Source organism: Gymnogyps californianus, chromosome 1 (assembly GCF_018139145.2).
Source record: "Gymnogyps californianus isolate 813 chromosome 1, ASM1813914v2, whole genome shotgun sequence".
In the NCBI taxonomy this organism is placed as follows: domain Eukaryota; kingdom Metazoa; phylum Chordata; class Aves; order Accipitriformes; family Cathartidae; genus Gymnogyps; species Gymnogyps californianus.
Genome location: NC_059471.1, coordinates 125,708,835 through 125,728,770, shown reverse-complemented (window position 1 = coordinate 125,728,770; position 19,936 = coordinate 125,708,835). Strand labels below are relative to the sequence as shown.

At 42.4% G+C, this 19,936-nt stretch overlaps 1 protein-coding gene across 1 annotated transcript in view; it reads left to right on the top strand.

Annotated features, from left to right (window-relative positions):
* The window catches only part of DPT (dermatopontin), a 28,584-nt gene extending 21,394 nt beyond the window's left edge, over positions 1-7,190 (top strand). Inside the window, exon 4 of the mRNA XM_050904061.1 lies at positions 5,790-7,190. Coding sequence (XP_050760018.1) covers positions 5,790-5,856 — 67 coding nt within the window. The 3' untranslated portion in view covers positions 5,857-7,190. The remainder of the gene's footprint in view (positions 1-5,789) is intronic.
* Positions 7,191-19,936: the final 12,746 nt, after the last annotated feature.

Genomic DNA, 19,936 nt, shown 5'->3' with positions numbered 1-19,936 from the left:
TTTAGAAATTTAAAAAAAAATAAAAAAGTCTTCCTTTTCTATTTCCCCCAAACAGTGCATGGCTACACATCATCTGCTGTGGTACTCAGCATCAGGCTAGTACTTCTGAGGACCAAAGTTCACAGTGCATATGGCTAATTGTCTAGGGTGGTGTATCAGGAACAGGGCACCTTCATGCACAAGGGGATCATTTGCTATGTCCATCTGCGTAGTGAAAAATATAGCAATGGTAGGCTTGGCTAAGTCTGAGCTCCCCAAAGTGTAACAGTTCTTCAGTATTGTTTCTCACCTACCTCTAGTTGGAGTATCTTTCATCTAACTCAGTAAAAACTCAGCCTGAACACCATGTCCTTTCAGGGGATGAGGGACTTATTTTGGCCCACTTTTCTTTGCCGAGAAGTGAGGAATCTGCCAGCCTGCAAAGATAAGACCATATAAACTGCAATGTGAATGCTGTAAGCTGCCCCATCCATTGCAATGCAATTCTAACAGATTTGAGGCCACACCAGGAATTAAGGAAATGCAGTGCACATTAATCCCTTTCCAGAAAATGAGTTAACTACTTTTTCTTGATCAGTCCTGGTCATTACTTGACATTTGCTAATCCTCTTGAGTGAGGCCCTATGGCTAGTGAAGTTTTGGTCATGCAAATGGATTCATAATTGCTCTGCTCAGTTAAAAAGAAGCATCTCTCCCTCTTTACTATGCAGAACTGTAAAGTTTTAAAATTTGGACTTAAGATAAACCCCACAGTGCTGTCTGCCTGGGACTACAGAGATCCTAACAGAGCACATTTAAGGAGAGTGTGAGCGGTCACTGAAACCTGATTGTGGGAGAGGGATCTTGATTCTTTCCTCTCAAGTTGACCTCTAATACATCGACTGTGAGCTATTTCTTTGCTGACGTTTTTTATCAGACACCTCAGTCCACTCTATCAAAGCATTTGTTATCAAACACAGCACAGACAGCAAGGCAAGGTGCGTTGCACTGGCCTATCACTGCCAAGACTGGCTACAGGAGAAGGCGGGAGAGAAGACAGAAGTGGGAGTTTAAACACACCAACATTTCAAGCTGTCTCTAATAACACTCAAAGGAGCCGAGGTGCTTTTGTCACTGTGATGCTCTCAGCATGCCGGAGTTCACTAGGGATCCCTCAGCCAAAAGACTACCTAGAATAACGAGGCTTTCCCAGAAATGATAACACATTGTCAGACTGCTGCAGGTCCATAACTGTAATTTTTTGGCTAAAATTCATTAGCCTGTTTATTACCAAATGGAAGCCATGTCTGCAAATTGTTCTTACAAGTGGAAGAGTAACTTTCGCAGTTAATTGACTCAAAGGTATCTACTTATCCCTTTAGATAAAGAATTTACAAGGTTGCAAAGGAAATCCCTGTTCTGGGTGTTTTCTCTTAAATATTCCCCAGTGCTATTCTTAATCCTTGTTCCTCATGGCCATGGCAGTAGTGCACTCCCCTGCAGCTGGATTCCAGCCTCCATCAGATGTGGACCAGGGTAAAGTCAGGAATCACAAGGACGAGCCTGGAAAACAGAGCAGTTGAGGTAACCAGTGCCTCTGAGCAGATTTCTGTCTGTGACTGCTGAAGGCTTAACACAGCCTTCAGAACGGGGTGGCAGTGGGGGGACTGGCCAGGAGCAGATGCAGCATCACGGGGATGTACATTGGGAGTACAGGTCCTCACAGTTTATGGGACCACAGTACCTGGAAAGGGAAGAAGCCACCAACACGTTTGTCCTACCACTGCTGTGATGGCAGAGATGAACCTGCAGTAGTAGCAGGTGAAAACTATAAAGAAAACATTTTATGAATTGCAAGCTAGGAAACTTTTCTGTGCCAATGAACTTTCTGGCCCCCAGCTTCCAGAATGACTAAAACCAACTTGTGTTGTCTAGCATATGAAGTGAAAAAAATTCCTGCTACACCAGTTCATAATTCAGATTCATGCTGCAACTCTCCTGAGTGGTATACTCGCAAAAGTCAGCGAAGTTTGTCATCCTAAATGGTTCTTTGCAGATGATTGAGGCAGAGTAGGAGCAGAAAAAGCTATTCCAAGTCTCAGCCTGCCAGGAGCACGCACATTTGCAACTTGTCTGTGTAAACATGCTGTAGATTTTGAGAGTGCTTTTCATTTTCAAGCACATTAACCTTGTGTCCATACTATTTAGCCCATGACAGGCGATGTTCTTGAGCTAACAAGAGGCACAAAAAAAGCCTCTGAAGGTATTTTAGTTTAAGCTTTCCTAATAACTTCAACCCACTAGGTATTTTTAGACTTTTTGAATAAAGTTGCAGAAATCATATCCTCCCTTCCTACTCCCTAAGACATTGCATCACTGAGGTCACTGCTGATACACAGATATTTGAGAGAGTACGTGATGCCTCTGGCAAAAGCTGTAGAAAGTTTAGAAAGGTGGTATCCCCACCTCCTCTTTTGTAATCACTCTCTGTGAGTTTCCATGCCTCTGTATCAGGAATGAATGGAGTTGCTGTTCATCATCAGAGGTTTTAAGTGCTCATGTGTGGAGAACAGACTTTAGAAGTGGTTAATATTTACATTTTTCAGTCCCATTTTAAATGGGTCAAAAGGAGAAAACAATTGTCTATAAAGCAAGACAAAAGCAGCTGGAAAGAATTAGCAGAGGCCTGAAGTACCTCTGAGAGCACATTCGGGAGTGTGGTGGTAACATTGATGCAGACAGGATGACCTATGGACATAAGTAAGGTAACATTTGCAGGGAAAGACAGTATCTTTTGTTAGACAGACTGATACAGTCAAGTTTCAGGGAAGGACATGGGGTATGCGAAGCTGGTTGTAAACAGCTGAAACTGCCCACATAGACATTGTAAATCCTTGGCAAAATAGCCTCCAAAATTAAAAAAACCGCAACAACAGAATAGCTTCAAATAGCTTCAGCCTGAGCTCTGAAACATGCTAAGTGATGAAGGCATGGCTCCCTCATGGAGCCTTGTTACGGTGCTGTGGTCTGGTTGGATCAGTCTCCTGAGTCCAGAGAGCACCACTGGAGCATTCACAGCCCAACCTGCAGCGAGCAGCTTGGACAGGGAGGTGGGGGATTACCAGGCGTGCTTGGTAGGTGCCACAGCTTGCCCTTCACTGCGTAGTACAAAAATAGCACATGCAGACTGTCATAAGATCATTTCTTTTACAAATCTGTTCTCTGCTCCATTTATTTGGGTGATCTGAATAGCCAGTGATTTCTTAACTGCTCAGACATCATCACTGAAAGATAGATCAACACCCAGATACCCCAGCAGTAAGTACATTTGAAATGCCTGGACAAGCTGGATATCTACTGAACTCAGCTGAGCTAAATTATAGGATATTTTAGGTCCCTAATAAGTTTCATATGACCAAAGAAAGAGGAGTTTGTCAAAGTCAATATGAATAGGAAATCATAGAATTTTTTAACTGAATTGGAAACAGATTATTCGGCAATATTTGGAGATAAAAGATATTTTCCCTATAGCATCAAAAATTCAAAACTGGCAGCACATGACAGCTGGAGAGTAAAAGTGACAATTCAATATTGACTCCCCAAGCCAAGGAAAATGCATGAAATAATAAGCAATTTGGGGGGGACCTATAAACTGGTGTTAAGGATCTGCAAAAGCAAGTTCATATATATTCTAGATAATGCCACATAGGGCAATTCCTGACGAGATCTGCACCCCCACTGGAAAACTTGTAAGGGATCTACAAGTTGAAACAGGCTGATAACTATTGAATTAAACACACAGCTGTGTTTACAAAGTAATTGCCTGCATCCTGAAAAGTTGGACATATATGCTTAACTTCAAACAAATAATGCAAAAAAAGATAAATTAAAACACTAAATGCATAAACCTATTGGCCGTCAACCATGTGCATATATGCTAAAGTGTCTGCAAGTTCAAGCTTAAATTACTTTAGAAATAATTCTGTTCTAATATTTTAAAGCATGTTATTAATTCAGGTAACTAAAATACATTTATTTTAAAGAACTTGACTTTTAACTTTATAATATCCCGCTTTAGAAAAATGACTTGACCTCAGCTTCTGAGCTAAAAGTCTCTCTGACAACGAGTGCTAGTTTAGCAGACCTTAATTTTGACGCATATAATCCTGTTAATCCACATATGAGTCATCTTTTTTTTTTTTTTGGTCTCTCTGGGTAGCTTAGTGACCGAAAGAGTAATAGCTGTCTTTGAAGAGCATGCACATAGTCCAAATGAGGACTTCCTAAAATAAACCTAAAAATTAACCTTGCATTTCATTAACCATTGGTAACAGTTTTATGAGGAAATTACAATTAAAAACCATGTAGGAAAGGCCTAAAGAAAACCAAAAATAAACACTATATAACTAAACACAGACTTGCTGATGAGTATGAGACAGACCCAGTTCCAAATGACACTCAGCGTAAACTGGTGAGTAGCATAGTACATTTCCAATTAAAAAACCTCAGTTAACGAAAGCTGAAATGAGATGCTTTATACCTACACAGAGCTTAAGAGTCAAATTAATCTTATTCCAGGATAGAGTCACCCAGTCAATGAAACCATCTAAGAGCAGTTAATACCGAAATCTGGGCTCGGGTGTCTCAGCACATCCTTGAGAGGCAGTAGGTTCTGCACCAGTTTCCTCACTGTTTGGAGCTGGCCACAAGAAAACCAGGACTGTGCAGGGGCCTTGTAAAGCAAGCTCCTATTGAACCACTCCAGCAGCATTACCTGTCCCATGCCTCAGGTTTAGGAGATAACTATTAGCAGAATCCAAACTTTCAGAAACCTCTCAGAGTACTACCCATTACCAATTTAAATGATGGCTGCCATCTGCAAGGACTGTACTTTAGAGCTAAACTCCTGTTAGCCAGTACCAAGCAGCCTAAATTGAACATTTGCTCCACAGCAGGACAGTATTTGATCCTCTGAACTCATGCCTTTTTGTCAAGGGAAAATTTAATGCACAATAAGCTAAGGTGGAAATTTGCAGCCTGTTGCAGCTATTGGACACTAAATCACTGGCCTCCACTGTTGAATCCTGCTGCTCCAGTCACGCTTCCTACTAACAATTGTTAGTGGGTATCATATCACTCTCCTCAGAGAGAATACAGACATCCAATTACTCACAAACCAGGAAGAGCATAAACTCTCCTTACACTCATAAACATTACTCTGCCTCACATGTGACTTGTGGAAATCAAGGATGAGAAGTGAATTTAGTTTCTCTCACTATTGATTCCTTCACTACTTTAATAAAGGACACTAGCTAGAAGACCTAGTAGCGGCAGGGGGGGGGGGGCGGGGGGGGGGGGGAAGAGTGAATTTTACTGTGTGGATAACTCCCCACTTAGAAATGGCTTGACAATCACCCACGTATTTTACTTTGTACACATTCCTGAGCAATATATCACATGACAGTAACTTTTGACAGAACCATCCTCTTCCTCTTGGTCACTGATTTAAAGTCAATTTTGGATTGATCATCATCAAGAGTCATCGTCTTCTGAAGGATACTCAGAGACCTAATTATTCAGAGAGCTGATTTTCTTACCTTGTAAGGGAGTGTGAAGGAATTATAACTATCAGACATATTTAATCTCCTTCCAGCCCATAAAAACACAAAGCACTCAGAAGAAAGTAAGCTAATGGCAGACAGATGTTTTTGTTGCCACAATACCTGGTGTAACGTTATTCTTACTTGTACAGTCTTATCCTCTGCAGTTCTGGCTCACTAATATCTCCCTCTTGTCTCTCTTTCATGCAGGGATCGTCAGTGGAAATTCATTGTCTGCAGGATGACAGAGTATGACTGCCCATTTCAAAATGTTTAAAAAGATTGAGTGTACCCCACTTGGAAAGCTTGGGGACGGACAGGGTGGGATGAGGGTCAGTGATTACAGAAAGGCAATTAGGCTCACAAAAAAAGTACCAAGACACATCAGCTGTCTGCTGAAGATACAATTCTTTCCCTCTGGAGCTAATAAATAAATCACCAGCCCACATGCTTGCAACAATGATTCTGGAGGATTCCTTCAAGCTGCACTGGCAGTTGTATCCCCCAAATAAAATTGCTTATGACATACACGTTTATGATACACAATTCTATGGCATATGCACAGTTACCTTTTTTATATATACATATAGCCATTCCGAACACATACAACTTTCTTTCACATAGCAACTTCGTATAAATTGCTTCCCACCACAGTCACTCCAAATGAGGTGGAAACATACTATAAGCTTTCCAACATTCACTAAACTTTCCTGTCTTCTACTTTGTACTTGGAACCAACCCAGTGATCCCTACCAGCTTCTCAGTATTTAGCAGCTGAAAGTGTGCTGAAAGGGGCAGCAGGAGATCTCCGATGTACTGCATCTGCATTACCTGTTACATCCCTCAGCATAACTCCATTGCGACAAAGGTCTGCCTGCACAGGGGAATTCCAAGTACTTACAACACTGGAAGATGTCAATACCTGATTAAAATGAGAGTAGATCCGTCAATAAAAACAGAAGCCTAAACCAGCTTTACTGAGAGTCTCTTTTATATTGTCTTAAAAGTCTCTAATGACATAACTAGGCAGGAGCTCTACTCTGGGCAAACCCGGGAGTAGGTCAGACCACTCACACTCTCAGTAAATATGTATACTGCACTTGTCAGGAGTCTACTTTTCAGGTGGATTGGGTTTCCACTATGGGTGCCTGTACAACATCCATCTGCCCTTGGTAATATATTCTTGGCTTAGAATAGACAAATAAAGCTAATGACTTAAGTGACCTCAGTTCCTCCAAATTGCAGATCTCATTCCCTGTAAAGGATAAGCTGACCATGTTTCAAGACTGCACAGCACTTATACAGCTGTAACCCAACGAGAAAGACTATTGACCTCTTCCAGGAAGATCTGAGGTAGGATTTTTGCTTTTGAACAAACCAGAATTTAGGGCTCAGTTTCTTAGCTGACGAAGTCAATAGTAAACTTAGCAGTGGCTTTGGCAGTGCTGGTTCAAGGGCCATGATGACCCCATGCACCAATTTAAGGTTGTAAAGCTTCATAGGAAACAATGGTGTCAGCCAGTCAGTTTCCATGTTCCAAGCATTTTTAACATATTTACTAGCATACCCTCAAGCGTGAGCATTAAAACTACACTTGTCCAATAAAAGAATAATAGGTTTTGCATTGCTGTAACCTTGTTCTTTCTTGATTTTACTTACACCAGCTTATTAACTTGCACACAAAGAAACCTTCTGTCATTCTCAGAGACCATGATGGTGATTAGGAAGTTTCTGTGAGAGCCAGTTGCTGAGACATGTAAGTAACAGTGGGAAAGAGAAATCAAGAGGCCTAGGGAAGCTGGAGGAGCTTGTTAGCTGACACTGGTAGACAGGCAAAGGATGCCAAGGGAGCTCCAAACAGGAGAGCACCAGAAGAGAAGGCACTCACGCGAGGGAGTTGATGGAAAAGGACGGGCACTATAATTATGCATAGAAGGATCATCTCTGGGAACACCTGCTCTAGATGGACACTCATCTCCCACACAACTTTATCTTGACTACTTAGGCTGCTCTCAATTCTGTGCACACACTGTGGGCTCATGGAGGCCTCTGAGGGGACAGTGCAAGATCAGCTTAAGCTGATTTAGATCCACAGTGCCACAGAAAGGAGCAGTTCTGCTCTCTTGTCCACTGGAGCTGCAGTGTCACTCTGTCCCATATGTCACCTTTCTCCCTCATCCCTGTCCCAATCACTTCCTTCCACCCATGCTCTATTCCCAGCTCCACCCTAGCAGTGCATCTGTGTAGGATACATTTCACAGGACTCCTCTTCAGAAAGTTAAGTAATTCTCAGATGAGGAAAGGCGTGGGTGGGAAACAGAATGTATCTTGGGGGAAGGCAGAAATGGGATGTGGACCAAAAAAAACCCAAAAAGCAGAACTGAGGCAGACAAAAAATGGTTCCTATGAAGTCCTAGGACAGCTAGTTAGCAAAGCTAGGCACTGAACTTAGTTTTTATCAAAGTTTTTGTCTAAGTTGTAGCATCCACTTCTAATGTCTAGGTAATCTTTGCATGTGGGAAGACATTGCTCCAAAGCTGATAAGGTTCCAGCCCAAATTCCTCACCACAGAGCAAGGCAATCACGAGCCTGCCTTGCAAAAGTTTGCTGGCTTCAAAACCTGATCAAGCCTGCTTTGACTTTCCTAAAGCCATTCTGGAAAAGAGAGCCTTTCAACTTGCTTAGGACACCTTGCTGAACCTGAACCACTTTCACTCGTGTTAACACAAACCAGATGCCATTGCAGGGAAACGAAGAGTTGTGCCTATTCAGACCAAGTGCAACTGAGCGCAGATGCCCAGTACGGGGGGCCCACAGCACTTATTCATTCTCATGTGTTTCATGGCACAGAAGCACCCCACCTACACTTGTACTATACGGAGTAAAAATCACCCCTGATCTGAGAGCCAACACAGAACCTATGCATTACTGAAGTCCCATATAGGCCTAACATTTTAAATAAACTCTTATTTTTTAATAAATAAAACTTCAGGAAATAAAGTCTTATTTATTTAATAAGTAACAACAGTATGGAGCGAATTCAAACATCTGAGAGAAAAGCACTCTTTCGTAAATGCTGAGCATTGCCCCAGTCATGCTACAAGGGCTGCAGATGGCATACTGTCAGCGTTGTCAGTGATTTTCTTAGATAAACTAGGGCAGGGTAATCTTTGCATTCACAAAGGAAATGCAGCAAACTTCAAAAAACAAGGAGAACCTTTTGAACTTTTCTAACTCTAAATAAAAAAGGTAAAGAAGAAAAAGTGGGGTGGGCTGGCTGGGGAAGAGAAATACCAACACTGACTCCCTTTGTGGGTCTCCTTTAACCTGAAACTTAGTGAAGGCTGGTGCTAAGCCAAACCCATATCCTCCATTTGATCCACTCTTCTTAAAGACAGCTTTGAGTAAGAGAACAGTGTAAGTAATTGGGGAAAACACAGACAATTCTATCAACCCCAAACAGTCAAAGAGGAGGACTTGACTGCTCTTCCTCCCAAATCTCAAGATTAACTTAAAAAACATGGGACTTTTGCAGAAAAAAGAGAGCTGTATTTTTTTCATATATTCTGATTCCTCAGTTTTCAGAGTATATAAGCACTTCCAACATTTTTCAACATTTTTCACTTTCAGTATTTTTCAATTACTTCTCAACAATGCTGAGCCTAGAAATGTGTTTTTTAAGTGAAGGCTGAGATTCTTGTTTAATCACTTGACAATGAGAGCTGGGATCAGTTTTACAGGACATCAAATACTATGAGACTAATGATAAATATATCAGACTCAGCAACACAGCACTGATTAAAGAAAGAAATAGCACACCCATAGCCATGTTGAACTAAGGCATGTTTCCCGTAAAATCAAGAGAGACCTTTCAATCTCTTCCAGTTCAGTGTTCAGGTTTTTGTAATATGAGATAAACTGGCAGAGAGTCATGGCATCACCTAAGCAGAGAGATGCCAACACAGCTGAAGGGAAACCAGTCTGTGGATGAAGCAGAAGACCTGGCAGAAGACCAGTTGGCTCTTAGGAAAACTTATTTAGACTTGACCTTTGACTTACAGCCATTGAATACTTTTCTGGTTCTAAACTTTATTTCAAGCCCATGTTTATTGCACCAGCAACATGTTACTGTACAGGCCTGCATCTTTAAGGCCACAGTACTGTTTGCAAGCAGAGAGTATGAGCATCACTGGTAGTGGCACTTTGTGCCAGAGTTGTTGGCGTGAACCGTAGGCAGGAGGAGTTCTGCTAATAACACATTATCAAACATAAAACATTGCTTGTGCCTAGATTTACTTTTCAAGACACAGTAGTTACACAGAGGACTGCTACCTTATTCCTCACTATTTCAGGGTACTGGTATGTGTGTAGCTGATGCTCTGCATAGTAATCTGGACCTATGCACTGAGAAGTTTAGAAAAGGCAGCAGGGCTGCCCACATGCTGAAAATGAAAGACATGCACAAGTGCCTGTGGGTCAGAGCCAGCAGGCTTGGCTCTGCCTTTCTGAGCTCCATACCTGAACAGCATTGATTTCAGTCTTATCCACTGAAATCAATGGGCCTGCTTGTGAAATTTGGCCAAAATAAATGGAGTTCAGTCTTAAGCAAGAGTCAGGCATCTAAATACTTTTCAGGATCTTAGCTTAGCTGGTGCATCTCTACAAGGAAGACTGGAAAAACTGGACCTTGAGTTAGAGGGAATCAATTGAAGAGTGTGCCAAGATACATGGGAATGGACAAGGCACTGCATATTCTGTTCATACCTTCTCAGACATAAATATCTAACTGACTTAACCTCATGAAGACCAGGAAACATTCTGCCTTAGGTTATCTTCAAATCATTTAAGAATAATAAAAAGAAGTTTTGCTGTAGGAATAAATCCCAGATTTCCTACCTGTATATCAGCTTCACAACAGCCATTATCTCACTAACTTCAATGAGAGCTTTTCCCTTGTGCTCTGTTATACCCCATATTTACAAGTCTGAGCTTAGCATTAAAGTCATGTCATTGGGATAAATCCCCGTATGTAAAAATAGGCACAGCTACATTTTTGCAGGATGTGAGCTTTAGTTTACGTGCAGGACCAAATTCTCTAGGCCTTGCCTGAACCATATAAGTCACCACACTGCAGAACCTGGTCCTAAAAAGATCAGCCCAACTTCTGGAGAACACAGAAGAAGACAGAAGTACACAACAAGAGATGGTTCTATCTGAGAGAAAACTGAGGGGAATGACAAGAACTGAAGCAAAAACAGTGAAAGAGAGACATGAAGCCACCTGAAGAATATGCCATTATGTAATTTCTTAAAATAAATGCATGCTCCTCTATCTTAGGAGATGAGATGACTAGGATAATTTAATACCAGCAAAATTTCAAGAATTTGGAGAAAGCTCCCCAAATAACTTTGCAAAGAAAAAAGCCAGCACAGTATATCCAATACCGTCCTTGAAAAGCAGAGGATTTGCCAGGTGAAGCAGAACCAACCGATAATGTTGATATAATTCTTTTAATCTGTGTTGGGGGCTTTTAACCCTTGACCAAAGAAAACAGAGATGAGAACAGAAGGAATAAGCTAACAATGAAGTGTGAGTAGAAGGAGGAGGTGTGATCACAGATGAAGAAAAAGGCAAGAAAAAACCAAAAGCAAAAAAATTCTCAACAAACTAAAGAAAATGGGCCTTTGGCACAACACCTGGCCCCAGAACTGAACTACTAGCTTTCCATGGTTGTGTGAGGCTGCATACAAGGTTTTGCTTCAGCTAACACAAACACATTGCTCAAGCTACTTAAAAGTTTGAAGTTACTTAAGACTCTGGGTTGGGTTCAGACCCATCTTAAAGTGAACAAGCTTTGACTTGGAAATGGATATATTCATCAGCAAAAACACTGCCATAATTACACAACTCATCCAAAATTAAGTGCTTTTGTCTTCCACTGAAATCTAACAGATGCCATGGCTATGTCCAGGGCTGAATGTGATTCCCATCCACTGGTTTCCATCCAGGCAAGCTCACAGCTTTTTCTCCTCCTCAACCCTTACTTTTGTTTTCATTTGGGAGGCAGGGAACATGGCCTTGTAAAGCATCTAAGATGGCCTTTTGCGGGTCTTATGATGGTAGCCCCAAGCCAGGGTACTATAACCTGGGAGGCAAGCAACTAGCTTCTCCTCTGTCATTTTTATGGTCAGTCTTCTCTTCCTCTAGTTTCACGTGATTGTGCACTGAAGCTGTCTGTTCCCATGCTTTCACTATCTCTCTCCTGTGTTCATGTTATTCTTACAACTGCTGAAAGATTTTGGGGCAGCAATCTTCTCTCCTTGCCTGGCCTGTCAAGTCACATACAAACTAACTGCATGCAGCACCATAAAAACAATAAAAGACAACAGCTTAAAACAGCATGTCATAGTGTAATTTCAGATACACTTCCCCACTGCCAAAAGTCCTGGTCCAAAGCCCACTGATAACAGTAGAAGCCTCTCCACCAATTTTTATAAGGTTTGCGCTATTCCTTGCATAAGGAAATAGAGCCATCTCACATGGAGAAAGCTCACATATCTTTCCCAGTCCTAAGCTGGCACCACGCAGGGAAGCAGGTTTTAATAAGATGTGAAGCAGTACTGCTATAATAAATAAATGAACGCTGGTCATGATCTTACAAGGAAAGTTCCTTTCTTCCTTTATCTTGATTTTACCTATTCACAGTAAATTTGGCACTGGTGGAAAATCTGAGGTGGCCTTCGAGAAACTCTTACCCACATAACAGACAGAGCACTTCTCTGCCATGTATTTCTGGCCTCCCCTGGATGGACTTCTTCGGGGTCTAGGAGAATAGCTGAGCGTCTGTGGCTTACTCACCAACAGCTGTACTGCTGAGGCCAGCAACAAAGGGCATAAGTAATGCTAGTTGCCATCACTTCTCTGCTAGAAATTGACTCATGACCATAAACCTAATTCAAGATCAGCAATCAAATAGTTATAAAATTGTAACAGGCTTGCACTTGTTACAGCTCACAGGCTGGACTGTAGCATGAAGAAGAGATTTTTCCAAGGATTTTATTTGCTGAATGTGCTGCACTGGGTTGGAAAAAGTCACCTTCTCCGATTTCTTTAACTATAGTCCAGGGAGAGAACTAGATGAGACAAGACTGATGCAAACATCCTTCTCTACCACTTAGAAATGCTAAATCTGATCCTTTTTAGCAGCACAACCTGCAGTTTGCTCTTTTGCTGGTTCAACATTACCTGCTTTCCAGATGCCTCTGTCTGACGTCTGCCTTTGCTGCAGGTGGGAACTACGGCATACACCTCACACACTTAACATTGCAGCACAGCAAACATTGAATTCACAGGCCAATAACCTGAGCTATCATCTCTGCATTATTTAACAAAGCAGACAGGAGAAAAAGGGCTTTGAGTAATGAAGTACTGTTCAGCAGATACAGTAAATACATAGATCACCATGGCGTTAATCTGAAATGGTGACTGAGAGCGCATCAGTGCTATGCAGTGACTTCATACAGATACAGCACAGTTGCAGGGTTACCAGCAAGAAATGTATGTCATGACTTGAGGTCATTCTTTTCCTCTGTTAAACTGAATTTGTCACCTGGTCCCCTGGCTAGTACAAATGGGCTGGATTCCTCAGCAATTGTGGAACTTCTCCTGCTTGGTGTGAGCTGAGCACATGGCTGCACTGCTCGCTCAGGGCCAAGGAATCTCACCACCACCATCTCCATCCAGCCTCTGTGCTCTGCCCAAACAGTGCTGCATGCCACGAGCCGCTCCACAACGTAACTAGTTTGACCTGGCTCCTGTCAAGCCCTCTGAGATGCCCACTTCACCCTCTTTCCCCTCACACCATAGTAACAATTGTAATGACTAAACAACAAAAATCATTAACATCAACAGTGAAATCATTGATACCATATGGAATTTCAGATATTTAAACACAATCCAGTGGGACCTCCACATGCTGTTGAAAAACATCCTTAACACATTAGGAACCACTATTCTGGTGCCTTTGAACAAACCTTTCTCTAATACCAAGAGTTCTTCTCCAAATTGACATTTGGGTCGACTCTACTTTTATTGTATCTTCCTTATACTAGCAGCCATCTACACCTAGTGGTTGGCTTAATAGGTTGGCAGAGATTTCTCAGACTTAGCAGAATCTATTCAGGGATGGAGAATAAAATAGAATAGAGTAGAGCAGAGTAGAGTAGACTATTTCAGTTGGAAGGGACCTACAACGATCATCTAGTCCAACTGCTTGACAACTTCAGGGCTGACCAAAAGTTAAGCATGTTAAGGGCATTGTCCAAATGCCTCTTAAACACTGACAGGCTTGGGACATCAACCACATCTCTAGGAAGCCTGTTCCAGCGTTTGACCACCCTCTCAGTAAAGAAATGCTTCCTAATGTCCAGTCTAAACCTCCCCTGGTGCAGCTTTGAGCCATTCCCATGCATGCTGTCAGAGGACAGCAGGGTGAAGAGCTCAGCACCTCCCTCTCCACCTCCCCTCCTCAGGAAGCTGTAGAAAGCAATGAGGTCGCCCCTCAGCCTCCTTTTCTCCAAACTAGACAAACCCAGAGTCCTTAGCCGCTCCTCACGGGACATTCCTTCCAGCCCTTTCACCAGCTTTGTTGCCCTCCTCTGGACACATTCGAGTACCTTCACATCCTTCTTAAATTGTGGGGCCCAGAACTGCACACAATATTCAAGGAGAGGCCGCACCAGCGGCCTAAATACAGCGGGATAATCACCTCTTTTGACCAGCTGGTTATGCTTTAATGCACGCCAGGATGCCGTTTGCTCTCTTGGCTGCCAGGGCACACTGCTGACTCATATTGAGCCTGCTGTCAACCAGCACCCCCACTACATCCACTGGCTTCCCTTCATCCACTAGGCAGGTGACTTTACAATAGAAGGATATCAAATTAGTTAAACAATATATGTGTGCACTTGTTCTCCATTTGTTGTGCCTGTTGATCTCATTACTTAAGTTAGATTTAAACAACTCTGGTTCTGCAAAGTCAGATACATTCACTTTTACCACAACACTCAAATTCTATATACATATTCAATAAAGCTAATAACACATTTCCATAATGTGCTGTATGAATACCTGCAAAGATAATGAGCTGTTGTTACATCTTTGTGAGCTGAAAGTTTACAGCAGCAATGAATTAACTCTTTTGATCAAGCAAAAAGAAAGAAAGATCAAGCGACTAATATATATTATTCCCCTGCCTGCTCTATTAAAAAATTGACTCAGCCTTCAGTCTGTTGCTTGGAGGACCATGCCAAATAAGCAAAGAGGGTAATGATACAGTGTGTGATGAGCAGAACTAAAGAAAATCAAGATATAAATGCTTTCAGAGCCAAACACACTGAGTGAAAGGATGGGCCACAGAAGACATGCCTCAATTCCCGTGCTGGTTCTGAATTCTACTTTGTCTCCATTTGTCACCAAGGGTCGTAGACATAACAGAGAGCAGACTGCAGTGTGGTGCTGACACACTGGAGCATCTTGAAATGAACTTGCTAGAGCAGTCTAATTCCAGTTGGCCAGAGCTTGGCATTAAGTATTTTATCATGCTTCTCCTGCTGAGTTAATTAAAAACTATAAAAAACGGCTAGTGCTTCAGAGATAGCTGTCATCAGACAACAGACTATTTCCTACTATTGGGCCTTCCTTTCTGCTGAGACCTACTTCTTACTGATACAAAGCCTAATGCTGTTTGACACTCTTCTAGAGGAGGAAGGTAAATTAGCCCACCATGGCCCATTCTGTCATGATTAGATACATTTCTACATCCCAGCTAGTTTGCTTAGCATTTGCTTGGGTGTTGCTAGGTGGTACTCCATGCAGTGTACAACACAGACAAATCCCCAGTGTTCTTCACTTCTCACCTGTAATGAGATACTGTATTTTCCTGATTTCTGCATGGACAATGAAAAAAAACCTGTTAGAAATTGAGATTGATGGGGGACGGGAAAGGATAAGAAGGTGACATCTGCCTCATTATAAGCATCAGCTTGGTACAATGGACATGGTCCCCCATACCCCACGCCAAGCTCAGACGCAGATTTGAATGCCAGAGCCAGGCACGTGCCTAGAACAGCACAAGCTCTGACACGGAGAAGGAGAGAAGAAATACATACCCTAAAACCATGTGCAGTCCACTTGACAGTAGGAAGAGAGCTAATGTTTTCTTTAAATGTTACACTGATGAAGTGTGAAAACTCCAATTAAAAACAAATTAAGAAGGAATATTCATCATGAGGCTTTGCTAGTGAAGCAGTCAATTGTCTGAAATCTTAAAAACTGAAGAGTGCTTGTGTGGGCAGGATAATAAACCCGAAGATAATTCCAGCAAAAATAATTACAACTGCCTGTTTCTTAGAGAGCTTTCAGGTTGAAAGTGCAATGCAGAAACACCTGTATCATCTTCCAGGCTTCACCTGGGCAAAGGCCCTTAACTGACTCCTGCTAAGTCCTTCAATTGAAGGAACTAATCCAGTATTCTGTTTAGAGGACCACGCTCCAACAAGCTGTTCAAGCTGCAATTTGTGTCTTGAATGCTGTGCAAGGCAAAAAGATGTCTGAGTCATGCCAGAGACTGTTTCACAGTGAAAAGAAAGAGGGGAAGGAATGGTTGTAAGAAAGAAACCTCCACAAAATAAGGGAGTCCTGGGGAATAAGCATCCACAGCAGGACTGAGATGTGATTAGGCCCATGAAAAACCCTCTTATAAGTCACCATGAACAGTCCCACTGTGAATAGTCTCCATGGAAAGAGTGCCCAGTGGTTAAAGTGCTAGCCAGGGACTTGAGAGGCTCCAGTCCAGTTCTTCTGCTTGGCCATCCAGTCTCCATGTAAGCAGAGGAGATCACTTGGTTTATGCTCCCATGCCACATTGCAGAACAAGGCTAAAGCTCACTCTGTAAGCTTTGAGTGGGATGATACTCCTAAAAGTCCCACACAGAGATGCTAACACACATTTTCAAAGCAAAACTTTCATTGTGCCCAGGCTGCTAATTAATCCAAGCACATATTTCAGGTAACATGGCTTGCCTGATTCCAGGATAGCTCGGTTAACACTAAGACTGTGCTTTGTTTCATGTGTAACTTAGACATATGAAACATGCCCTGTGTCTCTTTGCATCTCATCTCTCTTTCCATAAATCAAGGACAGTAATCATCACAGGCATTGTGCACAAATAAATGCAATGACAACAGTGAAGCTTTAAGATACTATGATGAGGAGAAGGCAGAGAGATACTTCTAAATACGACAGATCAGATGAATCACAGTGTGATAGTGCTGGCTCCACGCTCTGGCATTTTGTGCTTGCCTAGAGTACTGATGTCAAGAGCATCATGCCCAGTTCCTCAGGGCTCTGCTGCCCTGCAGGTCCCTCCAGAGCTAACATAGCAGCGTGGCAGCTTCCCAGTCAGCACAGTCATCACAATGCACCAAACAGCGCTAAGTTCCGCGTTCAGCTGACCATTTCTAACCCATCAAATATGGCTACTTCTTCTGGCAGTGGAGGTGTGTAACAACTCACATATAGCCAGCAACCAACACCCTACCTACTTTGCCTTTTGCTGCTAGGCCAGCTACCACATCCAGATGGTGTCAATGAGCCAGTCGTGAATTGGACTTGGCTGTCTACACCCTTCAGGAACCACTCGCTGAAAAGATAAGGTGCACCAGTGGTCTAGGCAGGCATCATCTTTTTCAGCCATGCCAGTTAGTTACCTGTTTTCTGGGCTAGCGTCTTTAAGGACAGAGCTGTGGAGCTACTCTGCTGCCCCTAAACTACTAGGGCTGCACTTCTCATCCATGGGATACCAACTGTTAAAGTGCTGCAGGTAACACACATGGTACAAAGGACACTTTCCCCAGCCATCACCACACACCTCCACTGCAGCAAGGAGGGAAAAAGTTCTTAAAGAACCAAAGTGAGACTTGGATTAAAATGCTTTAGAGACACCGATCTAAGGAGCTGCCAGGCATATCCCCACTGACCAGATCTACCAGTTTTATATTAGAATATAAGACATATACTTTGTATTTAGGAAGAGTGCAAGCTGTGATCCACTTGCATTGTTATGTTATTACCAACCCAAGTAATTTCATGTACTTCATTTTACACTCTTCACAGGGTGTAAGGATAGATTTCTCTAACTCAAAAACACCATAATAAATCATTGTTATTTTCCTTTGTTCTTCTATTCTGTCTTACCTCGCACCTCTCATTCCAGGGAGTAAGAGTGGCTGAAGTTGGCATATGCATGCTTTAAACAGTCAACAACATACCGTATTTACTCAGAAGGGGAAAACCAAGTGCCTCCACCAGGGAAGGATACTACAGTATGCAGTTGCTTAATTACAGTTTCTTACAAGTGCTGATTTGGTGGATGAAAAACTGTTTCTTACACACTCATATACAGTCCCTCAAACTATGTGGCTCTTCCTATAAAGGAAGAAAGGTCTCCCAGGTGGCAAAGGCTATCAGGAAGTAGTGAACTTCACATGCATGCGTGTGTACATGGTTTTGCCCTATTCAACACAGGGTGACTTCCACAGTTGTGATACTGGGTGAGGTTAACCACCCCTTAACCTCCTCCCAGACCTAGGACTGTTTTGCCTACTGCCTCTGCTCATCTCAGAAGAAACAACTTCTTGTGCAAGCCCACAACAGCATATACACTGTTACCATTCACTGAGCCCCCAAAGAAGGAGGGAGTAACTTGATCAACTCACATTTTCAACTGTAAAAAGCAATTTCCTTTAACAAATATTACATTTTTCATGCAAAGGAGAGGGGCTTCAGCAAAACAAGCAATGCAGGCCAGAAGACAAGGCAGCCTAATAGTTTCCAGCAAGTGGAAAATCTGAAGGCAAATTCTTACTCTAAATCAGGCAATGGAGGGACCTTAAGCTGGTTCAACCTACACCCTAGGTAAGCTTAACCACTGCTGTCTTGTGCACAGCCTGAATCAGATCGCTAGCCCAGGGAATGCCTACAGAATTGGGTCCTGCAGATGAAAGATGCCTGAGAACCCTGTTGGGTCTTAAGGTTGGAGCCAACTGAAACTGAGCAGCTGGGTTTGTGCCCAGCAGCACAAATTAGTCAGGATTTTCCTGGAAGATTCATATGCATACAGAAATCAGGTATGTCTGACTAAAACAGCTGCTGGGTGGGATTTGAAAGGAAGGCCTGAGGCACCTAACTGGGCACTTACGTTTCTTTGTGGAACTGGCTCTTTAAAAACATTGTGCAATTGTATGTGCATCCTGTGTGGTAGCCCATACAAAAGAGATCAGACTCCGAGCTCCAAGCTCTTGGTACTGTTCATTTAAAGAATCTCTCCCTGGAAAGTCCCAAGCCAGACACTGAAGGTCAAGGCTACATGTAACCTGAAGATGTTGACATAAAGCTGCTTGATACAGTAGCCAAGAAAATGTGAACCCTTTTTAGCTTCGTGTTCTCGAAACTTGCCTCCATAGATAGCTAGTGACATATGGGCATAGTCACTGCTCTAGTTAGCACAGCTTTTCACAGTGCTTAAAGAAACTTTGAGTGTGGAGTAGTGCGAACTAAGACCCACCTGCTGGAACTGGCATTGGCTAGTGGATTAAGGTGAATGCTCACAAACCAAGTCAAAATGCTCCACAGCTAACAACTTGACATTAAATCATATTCTTCTGTGGAGGAGGTTGCTATGTTTTTGTAATGGATGGGTTTTCCACTTTTAAACCATGGAGTGTTTAAAAGGGGTAACTCGATAATGATAATAATAAAGGCATGAGAACATGGTAAAGGCACTGCATTTTTATAAGGCCAAACTATGAAGATATTTATAACAGTCAGTACCCTTATAATCTCCAAAACATAACCCACAAACAACCATGAAATGAATATGGTTAGGCGACTGCTGGGCTTAATCCAGTGCAAATTGAAATCAATGGAGGGACGTCAGGGACACTGGACTGGGTCCAGAAGTGAGCAAATGAAAAGCACAGCACAGAGACTGGTGATCCAGGCAGCCTTCATACAGTTGGCTAAGCACATCAGACACTGGCAGACCTTGCACAGGAGTTCTCAATGGAAAATCCTCAGTAAGGCAGAAATTGCCTCATTTTGAGCTATTATGGGCATATTTTTCAACACTAAAGCTAAGGTCCCAAAGCTGTAACTAAGGCTTTCCACGGGGCTCAGTGGGTTTAGTACAGCATCATTCCCTTCTTTGCAAATCCTGTTAAATTTTTTCCACTCTCTCACCACTGTGTTTCCAGTAAAGACGGGTTAGCACAGACTAAAGGAAGCAAAAAAGAAAACC